The sequence below is a fragment of the Onychomys torridus genome, chromosome 19, assembly GCF_903995425.1.
Source record: "Onychomys torridus chromosome 19, mOncTor1.1, whole genome shotgun sequence".
Lineage (NCBI taxonomy): Eukaryota > Metazoa > Chordata > Mammalia > Rodentia > Cricetidae > Onychomys > Onychomys torridus.
Window position 1 is genome coordinate 63,411,082 of NC_050461.1, and position 22,420 is coordinate 63,433,501.

The window sequence follows — 22,420 nt, forward strand, 5'->3', positions numbered from 1 at the left end:
GATAGATAAAAATGGTTTGTGTCCTGTTATGGTATACTGCTTAACAATAAAAAGGAATGAATCAGAGATTCAATAGCTTAGGTGAGCTTTGAAAGTGTTATGCTAAATCAAGTCACAAAAGGCCATAGACTGCCCACTTCCATTTATATAATCTAGAACAGGTGAGTTCACAGAAGATGAGTGGCTGCCTTGAGTGTGTGTGTGAGGGGCAGTGGGATGAGGCGTGACCACCAGTGGGTATGGAATCTCCTGGGGAGAGGTGAAAATATAAAGTTAGATTGTGGCTATGGCTACTTAATGACCAATTTACTAAAATTGAAGGTTTTTCATGGAATATTGCTATCCACAGAAAGGGAAGTGGCACAGTATTTAGGAGGAAATTGAGGTCAAGAGAGTCTTAGGTTTTTGAGACAAGATTATGTGTAGCCAGGATGGCCTTGAACTCCCAGTGTAGCAGAGTGTGATGTTTAGTTTTGATTGTCCACTTGACACATAGAACTACCTGGACTGGAGTTACCTTTAGGTATGACTGAGTGATTTTAACTGGGTGAATTGACAAGGGATGACTCCATTTTATGGGATGGGCCTTAGACTGATTGAAAAGGAGACTGAGCTGACCACCAGCATGAATGCATTAATCTATTGCTCTTGATGTGTTGTGGGCAGCTGCTTCAGGTTCCACTGGCTTGCCTTCCCTGTTATAAGGGACAGTGGTCTGGAATTAGCCAAATAACCCTTTCTTCTTCACTGCTTTAGCCAGGGTGTTTTCTCATAGCAACAGGAAACAGAACTAATGGGAATGACCATGAACTTCTGATCCTCCTGCCTTCAACTTCTAGGTGATGGGGAATATAGGTGTGCCTCACTCACATCATCTGCCCAATACTTACGTTTTCTTTAATTTTTATTTAAGATGTATGGGTGCTTTGCCTGCATGTATGCCTGTGCACTATACCCACAGAGGCCAGATCCCCAAAAATTGAAGTTCCAGAGGTTGTGAGCCACCATGTGAGTGCTGGAAATTGAACTTAGGTCCTCTGAAAGAGCAGCCAGTGAGTGCTCTTAACTGCTGAGCCATCTCTCCAGCTCCAATACCTGTATTGTATGAAGACAGAACCTATGTTCCCAGGAAGAGTGCAGGTTGGAGGCACAAATTCATCACCCTTTATTGGGCCCTGTGTCCCTAATTCTCAATGACAAGAAAAATGGGAAGAGGTGCTTGGAAGAAAATAAATAAAAAATTTATTACATCTTAATCACAGTACAAACATTAAATAGCAACAGGGAGAAAACAGGGACCTTCTGGCCATGGTCCTACAAACACACACCCTGATCAATAAATTACCCCTCCCCAAAGACCCACAAGTCTTGAGTTCCAATACAATCCATTGGATATATTCCAATAATGCATTCCAAGAATCTTGGATGGCTCCCTCATTTCAAAGAGAAGGGAAACTGAGGCCAGGCAGTCCCCGTGGAATTCATGGCTCCTGTAGCTACCCTGCAGGACTCCTCAGTGGGCATGTTCATGGCCAGACTCACACCTGAACACGATAGCCACCACTCCGACGCCTGCAGAGCCTCCGCACAACCACCCAGTAGAGAGTCAGCATTACCACCCAGTAGGCTACATAGGCGCCTGCTCCAGCAGCGAGGTGGTAGGCCTCAGCTGCCCGGGATGGGCCACTCCAGTCGGCCTGTGCTTCCTGGGCAACACTGCGGACCAGGCCTCCAAGCAGCAACAGAGCCCAGAGTGCCAGGGGTAGCACCGGAACATAGTTAGCAGCCAGCTTCTTCCGGCCTGAGGTGCCCCAGCCACTTTGATTCATGGTAACCAATGCCAGGAACTTGGCAGGCAGCAGGCCACACATGTAGAGTGGTGCATAGAGTGACAGCAGCACCATGCGGAGGCAACCTCGTAGCCAGGCTGCAAAGGCTGCCTTAGCCAGCGCCACACCCTGCACGCACAGCAGCACCCAGAGCAGAGCCCACGGGCGCCCAGCGTAGAAGAGCCGCAGCACTGTGGCAGCCACAAAGAAAGGGAAGAGGCCTGAGACCACTGCTTCATAGGTCATCCATGCATGGTGGCGGTGCCACCACAGGGCGTTGTATAGCCACTCGCGGAAGTAAGACTTGGACCAGCGGGTCTGTTGGCTCAGCCAGCGCAGGAAGGAAGAGGGCGTCTCCGAGTAGCATCTGGAGCGTGAGGTGTATCTGACAGGCGCAGAGAAACAAGAGAGGACATCAGTGTGGTTCTCCCTGGGGCTTGGGCAGGAGCTTTAAATGTTAAGATCATTTCATGGGCATGGATGTTTTGCTTGTATGTATGTACGTGTGCTTCATGTGTTCCTGGTGCCTAAGGAGGTTAGAAGAGGGCATCACAGCCCTTGAAACTGGAGTTACAGATGCTTATGACCTATCATGTGGGTGGTGGGAATTGGACCCAGGTCCCCTGTAAGAGCAGCCAGTGCTCTGAATTAGCTGAGCTACTTCTGCACTCCAGTCAGCAGAATTTCAAAGTGACCACTTTGACTGCTATTGGGTAAAGGTTTTTTTGTTTGTTTGTATTTGTTCTCTTGTCATTGTGGTAAAATACCTGACAACAGGTAAAGGAAGTAAGGGTTTTATTATGGCTCATAGTTCAAAGGTAAAGTCTGACCTGAGAGGGAAAGCATGCAGGCAGGAATATGAGGCAACTGATCACACTGAACCCATGGACAGGAAGCAGAACGGAATGAATCCTGGTGTGTGGTGGTGGTGTGGTGGTGGTGGTGGTGTATGTGTATGCCTAAGTGTATGGATGTACAAGGAAGCCTGAAAAGTGTCTCAGGTTCCCTGGAGATGGAGTTACAGGCAACTGTGCGCCACCAGATGAAGGTGCTGGAATTCAGCTTGGCTCCTTTAGAAGAGGTCCTCTTAACCAATGGACCACCTCTCCAGCCTCCTCAGCATCCTTTCTATGATCCTTTATCACCGTTTAACATTTGCAACAGCTACGACTGCATGAAGATCATACACCCGGCAGTTTCTAGTAATTGCTCAGTCTGTGTGAGCTACTGCTGTTTTTACTGTGATTAACACTGTTACTACAAACATGACTAATATTAGTCATTGACACTAACACCATCAGTGACATGACTAAGTGCTGACTAAATTGGCAGGTCCTGCCATGAGGAGTAGGACAAGACTGGCCACTACCCAGGTTAGTCTCTGTGTGAGAAGTTCTCAAAAGAACAGTTGGACCCCTTCCTGTGGTTGAGTCAGAAACTATTAATCTGTCCCTACATGGCTTAGCCATACCCATGCAGGGTAGATAGACTCCCAGTTAAGGAAGTCACAGGTGGCCATCAGCAGTTAGTTCATTAGGCAACGTCAAACTAGTCTGTAACCAAGGGCAGTACTTGACAGTGTCTCGTGTCATTTGGCACCCTCAGTGTTCTGCTTGCTTCTGCCTTTGCTGCTTGTATCCAAAACATCTGACTGGAGGATGCTCTTCCATGCCCATCTCTGCTCAAAGCCCTTCATGATTCATTTTAGTGAAGGTCCTATGAGTCTTTCACAAGGGGCCCCCTGCTGGCTCTCTGTCCTCTCTCCTGGTGCTCTTGGTTAAAATGAGATTATAGCTCCAACTCTAGCTGTTTCCTCCAAATTGAAACATTTCCTCTTGGAGGGAGGAAGGAAGACTTAAAAACATAATGGAAGTTCAAGGAATTTACAAGACCCAGGAAGCTTCAAACGTTACAATGTTACAAGATTGAGGGAGCCCTCCTCGAGGTGGTGAAAACTGTGGGGTGAGGGTTGTGGGGTGGTGAATGACCCTTAGTGGAGCTGCCTGCAAAGTGTGGCTTTTGTGAGCAGCCAAAGCTGACTCAGAATCATTCATGCATAGGTACACCCAATAAACTCACTGGCATCAAGTTAGGCTTGGGTAGATGCAGTGATAGGTAAGTCAAGCCTTTGTGTCTGGCTTTAAGTGAAACATAGTAAAGCTTTGTGTCTGGCTTTGGGAGAAATGTTTCAGCAAGGCCTTTGCCACCTTCGGGTTAATCAGTAGATACTGTGAAATTGTTTTGAGACTGTTTCAACCTTGAAAAAATACTCTTTCTGCAGAATCTGCACTTGGTGCTGCATGAGAGCTTGTAGCTGCACCATCCTTAGGCCTAAAGCAGCCGAAGTTCTAAGGCTGACCTGGAGTTCTTTCTTTTGGTTACGGCAAAAGGAACTGAGATTTGTATGGGTTTTCTGCTTCACGGGCAGCAAAAACAAGTTAACTTTGATAGTTGGAACCTTTCTTAGCCCCTATTAACCTTGTATATGTTTGAATAAAGTAACTGGAATGAGCTAGCTGGGGAGTCAGTCTTTTTCAAGAAGACCGAACCCCTCTGCTCCTTCGGAAAATAAGAGCTTAGCATCTTGGTGAGCTGCTCTCTCTACTTCGGCCCCTATGACCAATGCCAAACAATAGGTAGAATTATTTTTATTTTATTTTATTTCTTAATTTACTTGTTTTTGTTCTGTCATTTGTGCCCTGTCTCTGGGGTGAATGGATGTTTGTTCACATCTCCGCTAGTTAGTTTTAACTGTCAACTTGCCACAACCTAGCATCACCTGAGAAGAAAGCCTCCACTGAGGAGCTGTCTAGGTCAAGTTGACCTGTGGGCATGTCTGGAGGAACTGCTTGATTGTTCATTGAGGTGGGGAGATTCACCCTGAATTTGGGTAGCCCTACTTCACAGGGTAGGTACTGAATATTGTTAAGTGTAGAGAAGGCTAGTCAAATACTAAGCAGAAGTCGGCAGCTTGCTAGGGTCCATTCACCTCTCTCTGTTTTTGATGGTGGATGCAATCAATACAACTGGCTGCTTGAGTTCCTGCCTCGACTTTCTGTCAGTGATGGACCATGATCTGGAATTGTAAGCCAAATAAACAATCCCTCCCTTGCATTACTTTTGGGCAAGAATATTAAATTAGGACACCACTTCTTCCCCAGGAAAAGTCACACAATATACTACATAGTTTACCACACTTAATAGATATATTGTCTCCTCATTGTAAGGAGGAATATATGCCCCTTTTTGTCTACTGCTGGGCCTCTAGAGCATCCAACAGAGACTTAGTGACCAAATTTGCACTGTCACTGAAAGACTTCAGAGTGTGCCACTCAGACACTCTCCTCCTCAGTTGCCTCTTTTCTTGTTGCTTCCCTCACTGGTTTTAACCCATCCCATCTACTTATCTCACCTTCTCACTTCCCTGCTGAGTGGTCTATGCCAGCTTGGCCTCCGTGGTACAGCCCACTTAGCTGCTCCACCTTGTTCCTTCTGTGTGAAATTGCTCACCATCACCTTGTCTTGCTTGTGAAAAGCATTCACAAAACCCTTTACAACCTTTATGGTACCTCCAATTCTCTCCTAATATCAAACTCTTTGAAGGCCATTGGCTGAGTACACATGGCTCCTCTGCCTCTTATGATATTTATCCTCTGCCTCTCTCTGTCTGTCCCTTTGTCTCTCTTGCTCAGGGACACTCTTCACAGACACAAACGTGTGGTCCCCTCAACTTACTTGGTAGCATAGCCCATGCTGAGCATGCGGTTGGTGAGGTGCCTGTCATCCCCGAAAGTGCAGTGGGTGCCCAAGAACTTCTGGTTGTACCAGGCTTCCAGGAACTGCTGCAGGAGATTGTTCCTGTACAGACCTAGGTAGAGTGGGGAGTACCAAAGTATCAGCTTCTGATGTGGTCAATGTCGTGCTCAACACATCTCTGTTTCCCACCCTGTGCCTCCTCATCTCCATCCTAGTCTCAGCCTGGCCCCTCATCACTCCCAAGTACAGCCCCAGTCTTAACTGAACCCTCTTGCCCGTTCCAGTGTGTCTGTCACCTGACCATGCACTATAATGTTACTACTCCCCCCACAATGCCACAGCATTCTCAGTGTCCTGGTTCAGCCCCATCTCCACCCCAACCCCATCTCATTCACTTCCACAAGCCCCTTTGCAGCAACTTCCCCAATCTCCATCCTTGTCCCTTTCCCAACTTCATTCCTCTCCAGCAGCTCGAACACCATCTCCCTCCCCAATCTTACGTTATCTGTAATCCCGACCCCAGCCCTATTTTTGTCCACAACTTTACCCTATCTCTGGCTCCCTTTCTTGATCGTTACCCACCCACAAGCCTTCTAAGCCCCACTTACACTCACCCAGAGGACCACTGATGCAGGACACACAGTGGAAGTAGCTCTGACAAGCTCGCTCCACATTGAAGGCTACCCAGTATCGCAGGCTGCTCAAGAAGCTGACCCAGGAATCCAGAGGGTTAAGGATCCTTACGTCTCCTCCAACAGCCCCTACCCGGGGGTCTTCATCCAGCACTCGAACAAGCTCCAGCAGTGCCATGGGGTCTAGCCTTGTGTCTGAGTCACAGACCTGTGAAAAGGAAGGGACTAGGATCAGACCAGAAACTTACACAGGGCTGGTGTTTAGAAGGGTGGGTAGATTGCTTACACCATTCCCTGGGCTGGGATCCTGGATTCTATAGAAAGGAGAAAGTGAGTGGAACAAAAGCTCAGGATGCTTCAAGCTCCTGTGACTTGAATTCCCATCCATGAAGAACTTTGCCTTGAACTGTGAGCTAAAGTAAGCCCCTTTCTCCCTTACGGTGTTTTTGTCAGAATATTTTCTCACAGCAACAGGAGAAACAACGAAGACAGTAAGTAGCATGTTAGTGAATGGCCACAATGAATGGACGAATACATGATGATATAAAGGTCTGTTTTATAGATGGATGGATGGCAAAAATCTCAACATGAAGGAAAGAAAGGAAAAAAGGGGGGAACAGACTGCTATATAAAGAGTAAGTGAAGGAATAAATAAGTGGATGAGGTCCATGGGTAAAGAGAATGGTGAAGAAAAGAATTTCCATATTGCATGAGGAAAAATGCAATTAACATTATATTGAATACCTGGATAGATTAGTGGGTGAGTGGTTAAGTGAATGAATCTCTGTATCAAATGAATGAGTAGTTGCATGGGAGAATGAATGAATGTATGTTAAATAGAGTTTCCTTCTGTTTTAAGTGGCTGCATGAATGAAAGAGGGGAATGGTTTTCTTCATTCAGGGTGGTGGTTGGATGTGAAATGTTCCCCATAGGTTCATGTGTTTGAACACTTGGTCTCATAGCTAGTTGGTGGCACTGTTTTGGAAGGTTATATAATGTTTAGGAGGTGGGGGCCAGCTAGTGGGTCTCACTTCCTTTTCTCTTTCTGCTTCCTATCTGCAGGAGCAATGTGACCAGCTTTCTCAAGCTCCTGAATTCATTCCTTCCCTATCATGATGGACTGCACCCTCAAACTGTGAGCGAGAATAAACCCTTCTTTCTTTAAGTTGCTTTGGTCTGGTATTCTGTTGCAGCAAAAAGTATGCAAATGGATAGAGTGAATGCAGATTCATGTACCATTTAATGAAAAAATACACCAAAGGAATAAAATAGGAGGAACCATTGTATCAAATGGATAAGATTGACTAAATATCCATATTAAATCAGTTCATCAATGGTTGATGAATGAATGAGTGAATGGGTGAATTAGAGTTTCTGTCTGTGTGGTAAGTGAGAAAGAGGAAAGGATTTAAGGCAGGAGCGATAGCAAGGTGGGCCCAGATTTGAATTCTCAGCCTCCGTATAAAAAGCTAGGTGTGGCTGCATGTGCCTGCCTGTAACATAGTGTACGCTGTCTTCGTGTGTGTGAGTGTGTGTGTGTGTGTGTGTGTGTGTGTGCAAGAGGACCACTGGAGCTTACTGACTGCCAGCCTAGTCTTTCGGTGAGAGGACATGTCTCAAAGAAATGAGGGAGGAGGAGAATGAAAGAGCAGGACATATGTCTTTCTCAGTTATTCACAGTGTGTGCATGTGCGCAGTCGCACACACATCCCCGCATATCCCACCCCCCCACATAAATAAGAGAAGACAGGATTGACGATACACTGAAGAAATTTAATGGTCTATTGGAGGATGGATAAAACCATGAATAACTATAGAAAGATATTTCGCCAAATCTGTTTGAAACAGCATCTCCTGTTTCAAAGTTCAAAGCCTGACTTTGAACTTCTGATCCTCCTGCCTCCACCTCCCAAGGCCTGAGGTGCACCCTACTCTTTCTGAAGTGGAGGGTGTGAAATCACACTCAGGTGGCACGGGGCGCCTTGCACTCACCTGCACGTAGTCCACAGAGTCTCCCAGCGCCTTGAAAGCCGTGTACATGACCTCACGCTTGCCGCCCCAGCGCTGCGCCACACACACGCACCTTCGTGTCCTCACCAGCGCCTCCACCGCCAGCCGCCCTGGGTCCTCAGCCTCCACCTCGCGGTAGGCACCGGTACCCACTGCTCCTGCCCCCTCCGCCGGCTCCCAGGGCTGATGATAGTTGCCATCCCACACGTAGGTGGCGGGGTCCTCATCGGCGAAGACTTCGCGGAACATGTCCACCATGTATAGATCCTCTGCGCGGTTGCCGTCCACCACCATAAGGACGCGCAACCGCGCGCGAGGGTACATCAGAGCGCGGGCTGAGGTCAGACACTGGCGCAGGTAGGAGGGATCCTCCTGGTAGGCGGAGATGGTGAGCGCCACGCTGCGTGCTGTGGCCGCGTCTAGGGGTCCCTTCGCCGAGGCGCGCCGTGCCGCCTCCGCCACCCTCCGATGCTCCAGGTAAGCGAAGAGGCTCTGCGCCACCAGGTGCGCGCTGAGGAATGCCCCATAGAGGCCGAAGGCCAGGAGCCCATATCGATCGGAGGCAAGAGGAACGCCCGCGGCGTAGGCCCAGGTCATGAGGCCCAGGATGAGCAGTGCGAACGTAATCGTGAGTGCCCGCCGGGCCAGGCCGGAGCAGCGACGTGCTGCCTCTGAGGGCTTTGACATGTTCTGTGGGGAGCCAAGGAGAAGGATCAGACCTGAGGGCTTTCTAGATGACCTTACTCCTGGGGATCCCCTTCTAAGTTGGATGATAACATCTCAGAACTTTTAAATGATTGCTCATATTTTAAAGGTTTATTTATTTATTTTTATTTTATTTGTGTGGATGCTTTCTTCTGCATATATGCCTGTGCACTATGTGCCTGGTGCCCATGGAAGCCGGAAGAGGGCCTCATATGCCCTGGAGTTGGTCTCACAGGCATTTGTGAGACCGGTTGGCTCAGGTCTTCTGCAAGGACAGCAACCATTAACCACGGAGACAGTTCTCTCTCTAGTTACCCCAGTAGTTCTTAAAAAGAGGATCCCCTGAGCACCACATTTGAAGCAATTGTGGCTATTATCTTGGCTTAATACCTTATTTTACTAATTACCCAACACCGGTTTTTTTTTGTTTTTTTTTTTAGTAGAAAGAGTCTGTGTAGCTCTAGTCAGTCTAGAACAACCAATCCTTCAGCCTCAGGCTCCTGAGTGCTGGGAAGACAGGAGTGAGCCACCAAGCTAGGCTTTTACTCGGTGCCTTCTAAAGTAAGTTATAATACCTCTCCCTCCCCCAGATTTAGCATCTCTTCTTTACAAAAGGATTACACAATGCTTTCCCTCTTCTTTGTTAGTGGCCCATACAATGGTGCTGCCTGGTGGGATGACTCAGTGGGTTAAAGGTGCCTGCCTCCAAGTCTGACAACTGAGTTTGATCCTTGGAACCCACAGGATAAAAGGAGAGAAATCAACTTGCTGTTGTTTGATTAAAACACATGCTTTGGCATCCTCTTCCCCAAAAAGTAACTTTAAAAATTAGGAAAAAATAATAATAAAGTTAAGAATAACCCTACAAACAACTGTTTCTCTGTGTCAAAACACTCATACTGTGTACTCAACAGTATATTTAAAATGTGTACCAAGTGTTGTTCTAACCCTTTTATATATGAACTTGTTTGTTTTAGAGACAAGATCTCCTGCAGCCCAGCCTGTCCTACAAGTAGCCAAGGATGACTTGAACTTCTGATCCTATTGTCTCAACTTCTGGAGTGCTGGGATGACAGGCATGAAGCACCATGCCCAGTTTGTGCAGTGCTGGAGGTAAAGCAATGCTAGGCAAGTGTGCTGCCCACTGAGCTGTATTTCCAATCCCAGGTAAGTACTCTTATCACCACCATTTTCCAGGCAGAGCCACCGAGTCACAGAAATTTAAAGGTTACACCTAAGCTGATGGGAGTTGAACCCAGGATTCCAGTCATTAATCACAGTTTTCCTAGACTGTTTCCCTCTCAGGAGAGCCTCTAGTGGCAGCATTGCTGTCATAGTATAGATAGCAAAGCAGGGTGGTCTGAAGCTTGTGACAGGTGAGCAGCCACGGGTGACAGAATGGCACCTCTGACTTCCCAGAGGCCTGGTGTGTGCCCCTTTTCCATTGTCCAGTGACTTGGCAGGGCCATGTGTATTTACACATCAGTGGAGTCTTCTCATCCATGAAATAGGTGAGTAGCAGCTTCCACAGCCAGGCATTCTTCTACAGCAGCCCTCCTCAGTGGGTACTATTGCTGTGTCCTGTTCCCAAGGCCCAAAGAGAAGAATCCTCTCACTAAAGGTCACTCAGATAGTAAGCAGAGGACTTAGAGTTCAAACACAGACAGTCTGGCTGTCATGCTTTCTCTGTCTTAAGCTGTCAGATACTCCCTCCCAAGCTGACTGTGGGATAAGCCATCAACATAAGGTCGGCAACACTGTCCAAAGCTGAAATGCAGCCAGTATGACAGTGTGTGAGTTTCTAATCTTAATTTATCATTAAGAAGCTGGGGAGATAGCTCAGCATACACAGAATAGCTGAGTGCCCATCTGTAATCCTAGCGCCAGGCAGGCAGACAGGTAGATGCCTGGGGCTTGCTGGCCAGCCATATATATATATATATATATATATATATATATATATATATATATATATATATATATGTGACAAAGACTAAAGAATAGATAGAAGAAGACATTCATGTTAACCTCTGATCTCCACAGGAGCAGGCACAACTGAGCACGCACCTACAGCATTACACCCAGAGACATTAAAATGAAAAGCCTGGTGACATAAGCCTGTCATCCTAGCTACTTTTGAGGCTGAATGATGTAAGAGGATCTCAAGTTCAAGGCTCTGGTTAACATAGTGTTTAACCCTCTATTAAAATAGAAATGAAGACACCAGCAAGATGGCTTAGTAGGTAAAGGTACTTGATACCAAGCTTGAGGACCCCAGTTTGATCGCCAAAACTCACCTGGAGGAAAGAGAGAACAGACTCTGGGAAGTTGTCCTCTGACTTCCACATTTGACTGAGCAAGCACATAGGCACATGTGAGCAAAATTAATTTCATTTAAAAATTACACTTGTTTATTTTGTGTGGGGGCATATGCATGTTACAGAGCATTTGCTCCAGTGTGTGTGTGTGTGTGTGTGTGTGTGTGTGTAGGTTGGAGGACAGTTATGGGGACTAGGTTCATCCTTCCCAGTATTTGGGTCTCAGAGACCAAACTCAGATTATCAGGCTTAGTGTAAGCACCTTTACCCCCAGAGCCATCTTGTAGGACCCTCTTTTCTTTTAAAAGAGGATTAAAAATCATATGTGGTAATTCACATTGTGTTTGTGAACAGTAGAGGTGAGTTAGGGATTTGGGGGATTTTATAAGAACATGCAGGGTTTCCCTGTGTTGCCCAGACTGACCTCAAATTCCTACTCAAGCATCCTCCAGTCTCAGACTCTAAAGGATCTGGGACCTCAGGTTCATGGTACCAAATTTGAGAAAGAACATTTAAGTACTCAGTAACAATTATTCTTTCTTTCAGACCCTTTCATTACTGTCTTTTTGCCTCAAACACAGCTCTGCCTGGGCTCCTGGGGTGGCTTAGATTATGAGGAAGTTTTTGATGCCAGCAGTACGGACACCCCCACCTACAGCTGTACTTGCAACATTAAGGATCACACAGACTGAAAACATCCATGTTCCACAAGACGACCTCATATACCCTGTCTCAGACTGAGCACGGCAGTCCTGTGACCTCCCACTGATGTTCATGCAGGGAACCTGAGGACACAAGCCCTCAATGTCAGGAAGAAACAATATCAAGATGGCAAAAAACATGCCAATAGCCACACAGACAGCCACCAAGGGTCTGCGATAAAGGAACAAAAGTAGAAGGTTTCAGAAGAAACAGTGAACAGTTAAAATCAGGGGATCTCAACCTTCCTAATGCTGCCACCCTTTAATTCAGTTCCTCATGTTGTGGTGACTCCCAAACATAAAATTATTTTAGTTGCTACTTTTAACTAAGTTTGCTACTGTTATGAATAGTAGTGCAAATATCTGATATGCAGGATGTATCTTCATTGTTACAAATTGACAAAAGCGGTCATGACCCACAAGTTGAGAACCACTGGTTCAAATGAACCCCAGACATATGAAATTGCTCTTTTTACAGGTCAAGAGAGGTTGACTATTGGTGAATGCTTGTAGTTCAGCTAAATAGATTCTGAACCCATAAAATTGAAACCGAAATGCATACATTAATACATGCAAAGTCTTCTTTGGGAATAGCAACACACATTTAGAGAATCATAGACATGTATGGATGACAAACCATATAGCAATGAACATAGAGAAGGAAACTCACTCCACCTCACAAGCTCACTGAACACATACAGTTGCTGTTACAAGTAGATACACACATACACAAACTCCTTCTCAATAGTCCTCAATACACATGCTGTCACATATGGTAGTAATTACCCTTTCTGGCAGCAGAAAACACACACACACACACACACACACACACACACACACACACACACACACACACGTACATACATGTCTCATGGCTGTGGGTCCTGCTGGATTCTCTCCTCTCCGGCTTGCTCTGCAATCTGTGTGTGTCTGGAGCTAGCTGGAGGGGGGCCATTTGAAGACCAGCAAATGCGGGGGTGGAGGAGAGCTGACGTCAGAGAACTAGCCAGTCCAGGGGCTCTGAGGTCAGGCAGTCCCATGACTCCACCCTCTTCGATTCCCGACATTGCCCCCATCCCCCTCACCAGATAGGACCTCCCTTCACAGCCCCTCAAGCTGGTCCTTCACTCCCCCTTTTCTTCCAGCCCTTCCTCTCTGTTTCCTCTTTCTCCCTTTTTCTCTTGCATTGAGTTCACTTTACCTTTCATTTGTTCCGTCTGTATATTCCTTTCTACCTTTCTCCCATTTCTGTCTTTCCCATCTCCCTCAGCTGCTTCTCTTGTGTTTTGTCTGTATTTCTGTCTCCATCTCGCCCCATTTGTCTTATTACTTTCTATCACCCACTCTGACTCACTGTCTCCCCCCACACCTTCTTACTTCTTCCTCACTTACCTGTCATCTCCCCAGACTCTCTGCAGTGGGTCCTGTAGGAACATATATCAGCAACTGGCAGATAGTAAAATGCACACATGAGCATGTCTGTGGGTGTGCCTGTGTTGCTGGCATGTGTTTTCACAGCAGCCTGGAGATACAGCCAGAATTGCCTGCTTTTTGCTCGGCTGGTGTCTGTCTATTGTGTGTCTGTGGGGTGTGTGTATGTGTAAATACATGCATCCATGTCAAGATTTGACTGGGGCTGAGGACTGGAATACTGGGATCTGTCATCTGAAAGATTTCAGTGACTTCAGGGAATGGCCTTGGCTCAGTGTTCTGATACGCATCCCTGAGAACATAGCTGGGAAGAGATGGGGTCCCAAGGTGTGTGTACTCCAGCTCCTTGGGGCCAGAAGGCCAATGATCCCTGCCACTATTTTATTTTTGATTTTTCGAGACAGGGTTTCTCTGTGTAGTTTTGCACCTTTCCTGGATCTCACTCGGTAGACAAGGCTGGCCTCGAACTCACAAAGATCCACCTGCCTCTGCCTCCTGAGTGCTGGGATGAAAGGCGTGCGCCACCACTGCCCGGCTATATATATATTTTAATAAGGTTTTTGTTGTTGTTAGCTCTAAGACTATCTTTCTCGAAGTTCCTCTCACTGTGAACTGATGGTGGGTAGTGTCTAGTAACTGTCTGTTCCTGCATCCTTTTGTGTGGTAGATCCTGACAATTATGTTCTTTCTTTCTCTCTGTCTCCCTTATTCTCTTGCTCTCTCATTTTGTACTGGACCCCCTGACTCTGCCTACCCATCTGTATTCCCATTTCTTCCAGTCCTCCTCCTCCTCCTCCTCATCTCCCTCTCTCATGTCTATTTCTAGTTACCATGTCTCACCTATCTGTCTGTCATCTGTCATCTTCTGCTGACCTGCTATCTCTGTATGTATTATCTATCTATTCCTCTGTCCTTCTGTGTCTTTAGCTAACATCTGCCGACCTGACTGTCTCTTTGTGAGACTCTCTCACTCTTCCCTCCCCTTCTGACTTTTTATGTCTTTGTTTTCCTTTCTCCTGCAACTTCATCATCTCTCCTGAACATTCGGGACTCTTCCTGAACAGAGCCAGGTTCTCACATCCAGGGTTTGAGAACCTCGCTAGACATGGTGTAGAGGCAGTGCCAGGTTGAATTTTTGTTTGAGCCTGGCCCCTGAAGAGAAGATCCCTGGTGGTGGGAACCTGGGTACCACCCACCATCAGGGCAAGGACAGCTGTGTCTGACGCTATTGCCGGGAGCCTCTGATGCTTAGTGTCTGGCTGTGTCAGGATGATGGATCCACTAATGGAGTCAAGCCCAGAGCAGGGGATATGAGGAGTTCCTGTGGCTAGAAAGGGATAACCCAAGCTCCACCCAAGGATCTGGGCATTTGACTGCCTAGCCTGAACACCGCCCTGACTGGGTGGAGCAGCTGTATAAAACCAGATGTTTCTAAAACCAGAGTGTGCATGAGAGAAAGACCAGGATTTTAAACCCTGGGAGTTTTCTTTGCCAGGACACTAGAGACCTGGCCACAGCCCAGACTCCTTTAGACCCAGGTGTCCAGACCTTAGTCCTCTGTTAGATCCAGGGGTTTGGACCCTGGCTCTCCTTCCATGGACCCCAGACCTCAGATCCCAGCCTTCCTCCCTTAGACCCAGGTGTCCAAGCCAAAGTACTCCCCCCTCAGACCCAGAAGTCCAGTGTACTCCTTTAGACTCAGGAGTCTGGAAATCAGCCATCCTCTCAGAAAAGGAGTACAGGCCTAACCCTAGCCCCTCAGACACAGAGATCTAGTTTCCCATGATTCAGTACAAGCACAGATGATCAGGACCGGATGTTTCAAAGACAAGGTGACAAAGACAGATGAAGCTGAGCACTCTTTCCCAGTTCCCTCCCCTCTAATGGTAGCTTATAACTGGTTCCTGCCGAGTCCACAAGTGTCCTTCCTTCTCTAGATGGGGGCTGTCATTTAACTTCATTATTGAAGTTAACTGTCATTTAACTTCAAGACGAGAAGATGGAGAAAGGTAAGAGTGGTAGCCACAAATTGGGAAGAAACAGAGGAAAAACATATATTCATTACAGGGACACCTCTTGAACTGCTGATGGGTGGGGCCCTAGACTAAGTGATGGCAGGCACACACAAATGACTCAGCAGGGGGCCCTGTCTCTGAGGAGATGCCACTTGGGTAGAGGAGACAGCTGTGTAAATAGAGGACTGGGCACTGATGGAGTAATAGTTCCACTCAACTTAAAGGCAGGAAGGGCTTCCTGGAGGAGGTGGTCCTGACTGATGAGGACATAGTGGAGCAGAAAATGAAGGAGAATAAAGGCACACAAGGAAAGACATGGTGTGGCCAGTTTACAAAGCACAAGTGGTGCTGTGGAAGAATGAAGTAGTTGAGAAGTAATGAGGTATATGAAGGTAAGATTGCTTTAAAAATGGTTTTAGGGGATGGACAGATGGCTCAGTGGTTAAGAGTGCTTGATGCCCTTGCAGAGGACCTGGGCTGGGGCCCCAGGATTCAGGCCTAGTGGCTTACAACCACCTGTAACTCCAGCTCTAGCGTATCTGGTGCCTTCTTCTGGCCTCTGTGGACACCTGTACCCATACAACATACACATAAAAATAAAATATCTTTTATAAAGTGGAGGTATGGATGGCTGTAGAGATGACTCAGTGGTAAGAGTACTTGATACTCTTACAAGGGACCTAGGTTCAGTTTCTAGCACTCACATGGTAGCTCACAGTTGCCTATGACTCCAGGTACAGTGGATCTATGCCTTCTTCTCAATCTCTGTAGGCAGTGCATGTACACGATGCACAGCCATATATGCAAAGCCAAATACTTTACACACAATACATTTTTAAAAATGACTTTTAGATTGAAGTGCAAAATTATATATTCAGGATGAGGACGTAGCTCAATTGTGGAGTGATTGCATTTAGACTGTGATTTGATATATAACATGCCCTGGGGATGGTGCTGCATATTTGCAATGTCAGCACTTGGGAAGTAGAGGCAAGAAGGTCAGAAGTTCTTGGCCATCTTAGACTACAAAGGAAATTTGAGGCTGTCATGGGCTATATCAGAGCCTGTCTCAAAATAAACAAGTAGGGACAGATGGGATAATTCAGTGCATTAAGATATTTGCTACTATGTCTGAAAACCTGAGTTCATTCTCCAGAACCCACATGGTGGGAGGAGAGAACAGCCTTCTGCAATTTGTCCTTTGACCTCCGTGTGCAAATCGTGGCATGCAGCCACTAAAATAAATGTAATAAAAATTTGAAAAAGGTTTAAATTGTACATTAGTATAGTCAAGGATATGACATCATTTCTTTATGACAGAATCAAGCTATTATAGCATATGCAATATATAGGGTTTTGAATGCCAGACTCAAGGACTGGACTCTTGTCTTGGAGGTACTAACTGGAGAACTACAAGAGAATGGGAGCTGTGGAGATAAAGGATCGTCAGCTCTGGGTCCATGTGAATTACTGCGTAGGTAAAAAGACAGAGCATTCTTGGTCAGGTAACTCAGTGGGTGGCTGTGTCAGAGATTCCAGAATTTCCTTCAGGCTAGAGGTTGTTGGCTGAATATGAGTTTTGAAAGAGTTGAAGGTTTGGAGCTGGTGGGACGCCAAGGAAGTGTGAGTGAGGATGGCAGAGCTGCTGGATATAATCCTTTGAGGAGTGGGGACTGAGAAGTGGCTCAGACACAGCCCAAAATGAATGGAACTCTTCATCAAAGCTCATCCATGCTACTCTGGCTGCCCCACTCCCTGCCCCATTTTGTCAAACACTGTTCTCAAATAACATAGGACCCCCTTATCTGGTTTCTCTTTATGAGGTTGCAGTTAGCTTCATCAATCAAAGTCCAAAAATACCAAATGGAAAAATCCTGGGGATAAACAATTTGTAACTTTAAAAACCTATTTTTATTTTATTATTTTGTATGAATAGTTGACGTGACTGTCTACATGTCTAGGAATCAAATCCAGGTCCTCTGTGAGAGCACCCAGTGTTCTTAACCACTGAGCTGTCTCTCCAGGCCAACAATCCACTCAACAAAATAATTTTTTTAAATTATAAAATAATAGCATCATTCTGGCTTCCCTCTTCTCCCCTCTAATGTTGCTATAGTCCACCTCAAATTCATGACCTCTTTTTCTTTAATTATCATTGTTAAATATGTGTGTATAATGAATTTATGTTTATAATATATATTATAAATGTATTTTAATAAATATAATAAGCATTATATATCATATAACTATAATGAGCATAATATATCATACTATTACATATATATATATCTTGCTGCGTTCAATTGTGTGTTATTCCTAAGCAGCACAATGAAATCTAATGCTATCCTGTTTGTCTTGTCCTGGATGTGAATCTTCCTTTGGCCCAGGATATTCATGCTGCAAATGTGACCAGCCCTTTAGTAACTTAGCCATTTATTTATAGGATTAATTATTGCCATATATTATACTTGAATTCCAATGTTCTTATTTTATTTAAAAGTTTGCCTTTGACCATTTCTCCTTTTGGCTAAGTTCACACAACAATGGCAACTCGGGTGCACTAAAAAGAAATCATTCAGTGCAAGGTTCTTAGTTTGTGTGTAGAACTGGGTGTTATGTATAGTTTCAGGCATTCAATAAGAGTGAAAAATATGGTCCTTGAGACCGGGCAGAGGTGGCACACACCTTTCATCCCAGCACTTGGGAGGCAGAGCCAGGTGGATCTCTGTGAGTTTGAGGCCAGCCTAGGCTACAGAGTGAGTTCCAGGAAAGGCGCAAAGCTACACAGAGAAACCCTGTCTCGAAAAACAAAAACAAAACAAAACAAAAAGGGGGGGAAAAAAGAAAAATATGGTCCTTGAATAATTGAGGGGGGGGATTTTGTTGGTGTTTTGAGGGAGGGTCTCTCATGAATGAAAAAAAGAAATAAAAAGGAAAGGAACATGACTACCCCTAGGTTTGGTGGAGGAGAAAGTTTGTCGTGGATAAAAGGGAGACAGACATAGTCAGAGGCAAGGACATCTGGGAGAGTCCAAAGTGGATATGACTCTGAGCCACCTAAGGAGAGAGGGGTGGGGAAGGGAGAAGTTGGAGAGAGAGGAACAAGGTGTAGCAAAAGAGAGTAGACAAAATGACCAGGTAACCAAAACAGTTAGATTATATAGAGAAGGGCAGCTGGGGGAAGGGCAGACCAGCCTTTGGGCTGCAAAGTTTAGTGGAGGGGCAGGATATGTCAGCCAGGGGGCCCCTGTAACAGGTAGGTGCTGAGGGAAGTCAGGAGAACCTGGCAGCCAGGTCCGCTTTGATATGTTAAGTATGAACCTCAGCCCATTTTCCTGGGTTTAAACCTAACCCTGGGTCTCTGAGCCCAGGTTGGGTTACAACTGTCAGTATAGCTGAGAATGACATTGAGTTATGGATCCTCATGCCTGCACTGCTCAAGTGCTAGGACTTCAGACATACGATACCATGACTGGCTTGTGCAGTGTAGGGGAAGGAATCCAGAGTTTTGTGCGTGCTAAGCAAACACTCCAACTGCTTTCTGTAAGAGATGTTTGAACTTCCTGGAGAATTAAGGAGGGTAAATGACCACTGAAAAGTTAACTTGAAGAAATCTGCATTTTCTTAAATTCGTCTGTTGAGAATTGGTTGGTCACTCTATGAAGTGTTCTGACTTGGAAGGAAATACTTTGAAGAAATCCAGATACTTGAGACAAAGGAGAGATGGAGGAGGAATCACTCACAGGACCATGTGTTTGAACACTTGTAACCAGCTAGTGGCGCTGTTTTAAAGGTTGAGGAGCTGTCATGGAGTGTGATGGTTTGAGGGTGGGGAGGGGATATCTCTCAGTTCTTGACAATTGCTCAGTCAAGTGACATAGTTAAAGCAAAGGTTTATTTTGCAAAACTAAACAAAGCAACAAATAAACAAACTATAGAGGGAGACTGAACTGGACTACCTAAAGGTGGAGGAGCAGTTCACTGTGTTCTGTGTTGCAGATCTTAAAGAAATTGTAAGGAATATTTATGAGGTGTGTGACATATTCATGGAATTAAGTACCCTTTCTCCTCAAATCATGGTGGACTGGGTTTCCTTTTTAAGGCATTTCATCCCATGATCCTCTAGAACAGTCCAAAACAAACAAACAATTATACAAAACAACAACAAAACAAAAACCAAAGAAACAAACCAGTAAAAACCAGAATACAAATGATATACAGCATATCAGGTAATTTAAGTGTGTTTTGAGTGTGTAGACCCTTGGATACTGTACATGTGTTAGAGAATTTCTACGTGACTTAGTTTCTGATATAACAGAACAATCCAGCTGCTTCCAGGATGTTTAACCACAAAGAAGTTCTGACCACAGGGAGACACACCAACCAAGATGCAGCTACAGTTTTTCCTCAGTTAATCTCACGTCCTAGTTTGCTTCAAGTGTCAACTTTACACAGCCTGCAGGTATTTGAGAGGAGAGCTTCTGGGTCTGATTGGCTTGTGGTCACGTATCACAACCTCTTGACTGATGATGTAGGAGGGCCCAGCCACGTCAAGGCAGGTGACCCCAGGCTGTAGACTACAGGAAGCTCAGTATGAGCCTGCAAATGAGGCAGCCAAGCAGCCTTCTTTCATGGTTTCTGCTTTATGCTCCTACTCGAGTTCTGTTCATGATCAATGGTGACTTGAAACTATAAGCCAAATGAATCCTTTCCTCTCCCATATTGATTTTGATCAGTGTTTTACCACACAAAAGAAACCAGGACAACTCATATTGAGCTCCTTGTCTTCTCAGAACTAGAATCTTTTGGGCACTGTGTCTAGCTGGCAGACACCAGCCAGTGGGTAGGTGAAAGGGCTTTGAGTGTTAGAAGCCAGGTCTCTCTTTTAGATCCAGCCTCTTCTGATCGACCAAAATGTGAACAAACCACCTACTGAGCTCCTGCTGTCATGGGTTGAGTCATTCAACTCTCACATTCTTTTCACCATTATGGACCATAGACCCTGATTCTCTGTTTTCCCTTTTCCCCCACAGCATTGATCAGCTTTCTTTATAATGTATAGACTCAGTTGCTCAGCATCTTCTTTGGTGTCATGAGGGCCTCTCTTGTTAGAATGTAAGCTAACATAGACAGCGGTCCTTATCCATTCTACACACATCTCTGCCCTTAGAGTCTAGGCCAGTTCCTGGGATCAGCAGGTGTTGAATGATTGAGTTTAGTCAGGATGAAAAGTCAGAATGGGGGGAGGGGAGAGAAAGAGGAAGGGTAAAGTTTGTGCCTCTCTAAACTTCTAACCCCTAAGTAATCATTCTGTCTCCCTCCCTTCTTTCCATCCTCTTTCTCTCTCTCCACTTCCTTTTTTTCTCTCTGCCCACCGCCCCTTCCCATCTGACATTGTCTCTCTGCACAGCCCAGACTGGCCTTGAACTCACCCAGCTTGCCAGTCCTGTGGCCTAGGAAGTGCTAGATTAAGGAAACAGAGGGTGTATGTATGGATTACCTTAATGCCTGCCCTCTCTGACTTTACGTTCTGTGTGTTTGTCTATTGATCTGCCGCAGTCTTTATTGTCATGCATATATTTTTTCTCTCTCCCTCCCTCCCCCTCTCTCATTTTCCCCCTGCCCCAACCCCCCACCTCTTCCCTCTGCTCTCTTTTGTCTTTCATTGGCCCCCGCGGCCGCTGCACCGCCTCTCCTGGGCTGTACTCCTATGCGGAGTCAATTCCTCACACACTGGAGTTTCCCTGGGAGGCAGAAGAGAGGGGAGAGACAGGATGGGGGAGGAGGGATGACAGCAGAGAGGGAGGAAGAGGGAAGGGGACCGGAGGAGGAAGGGGCCCCGCAGCCGGGAGGCCCACACTCCACAGCTCTGTGGCCACCACTCAGTTGGGCAGGGTGTGTGACTCCCTGCTGGAGAAGTGGGACCTGAGGCAAGGAGTCCCCCGGATGGGCACAGATCCCGGACATGCAAGCAGTCTGACTTCCAGGAACGGGGAGGGCTTAGATGCTAATGCTGCCAATGAGGCCTCACTGAGCCCTTCCTCCCCCACACTCAAGATTCCAGGAAACACCTAGACCTTCAAGAAAGATTCCTAGGAAAAAACCCAACGGAGGGAGTTTGGCTGCATGCCTCTGGAAGGTAGCTGTCCCAGACAGAGGCTCCTTTGCCTAGACATTCATTCTCCAGGGATTTTCACCACTCCCCCCTTCACATTGGAGGAAAGAGAAAGAACAAGGGGAAGAAAGAGGACAAGGAATTTCATCAGAGCTCTCTGTTTCTGCTCAGACAAGCAAGAGAGGAGGGATCTTTGTTGCCATAGAAAAGAACCCAGCCAGACAGGATGTGGCCTAGCTGGGCCAGGTGACCAAGCAGGTGTTCTGAATTAGGTCCTTTTCTATGGTAGGAGACTGCGCCTGTGCCTCCGTGTGTGAGGGAAGAAGGGACAAGGCCTGGACCCATGACCTGAGGGAGGAGGCTGGGACCTGGACACTTGAGTCTGAGGGAGGAGAGATGGGGCCTGGATCGCTGGGTGTGAGGTAGGAGGACTAGAACTTGGACCTCCGTGTCTGTGGGAACAGGAGGGTTAGGGTCTGGACTTCTGGCCTGAAGGAAATGATATTGGAAAGAAAAGAAACCCTGGTTCCCTTTTCTTGAAATTATTTTTACTCTTTGCTTGTAAAATTTTGTATATATACTGGAGATTTGTACATGCATGCCAGGGCGCACAGGTGAAGGTCAGAGGACGGTCTGCAGAAGTTAATTCTCTCCTTTCACCACACTGGCCCCAGGCATCCCACTAGGGGAGTTACCATTCCCTGGGCATGAGATTCTAGGCTGTATAAGAAAGCTAGCTGAACCTTAACCTGCTAGCAGCATCCTTTGTGATTCCTGTCCACAGGAGCTTCTTAGTTGTAGGTAATGCTGTGTGGTTAAGGTTGTAGCATGCTTGCCTTCAAGTTCTTACCATGAATTCCCTAAGTGATAACCTGTGACCTGAATTTGTAAGCCAAATGTACCCTTT

General features: G+C 46.2%; 2 protein-coding genes across 3 annotated transcripts in view; one reads left to right on the forward strand and one right to left on the reverse strand.

The window, feature by feature from the left end:
- Positions 1–1,219: 1,219 nt before the first annotated feature.
- Positions 1,220–14,197, reverse strand: Has1 (hyaluronan synthase 1). Its single transcript, XM_036168712.1, has 5 exons — positions 14,138–14,197; positions 8,211–8,918; positions 6,200–6,425; positions 5,565–5,697; positions 1,220–2,214 (listed from the first exon to the last, which is right to left on the reverse strand). Exons 1-5 carry the CDS (start codon positions 14,195–14,197, stop codon positions 1,539–1,541), a joined length of 1,803 nt encoding a protein of 600 aa, XP_036024605.1. The 3' UTR covers positions 1,220–1,538.
- The window catches only part of LOC118570584 (formyl peptide receptor 2-like), a 48,820-nt gene continuing 36,382 nt past the window's right edge, over positions 9,983–22,420 (forward strand). The window contains exons 1-2 of one of the 2 annotated variants that reach the window (XM_036169220.1): positions 9,983–10,100; positions 11,146–11,307. The gene's annotated coding sequence lies outside the window, so the exon portion shown is untranslated. Of the gene's footprint in view, positions 10,101–10,948; positions 11,308–22,420 lie in introns of those variants that run through there. The other variant, XM_036169219.1, reaches the window with a different exon arrangement.

What these genes read in the sequence shown, in the direction of transcription:
- Has1 (XM_036168712.1), bottom strand. Translation starts at nt 14,197, where the DNA reads ATGAGAGAGGGAGATGAGGAGGAGGAGGAGGAGGACTGGAAGAAATGG. An exon ending in ACTCTGTGGACTACGTGCAG is followed by an intron (nt 6,426 to 8,210) that starts GTGAGTGCAAGG and finishes TCCTTTTCACAG; the next exon opens with GTCTGTGACTCAGACACAAG. An exon ending in CTGCATCAGTGGTCCTCTGG is followed by an intron (nt 5,698 to 6,199) that starts GTGAGTGTAAGT and finishes CACTCTACCTAG; the next exon opens with GTCTGTACAGGAACAATCTC.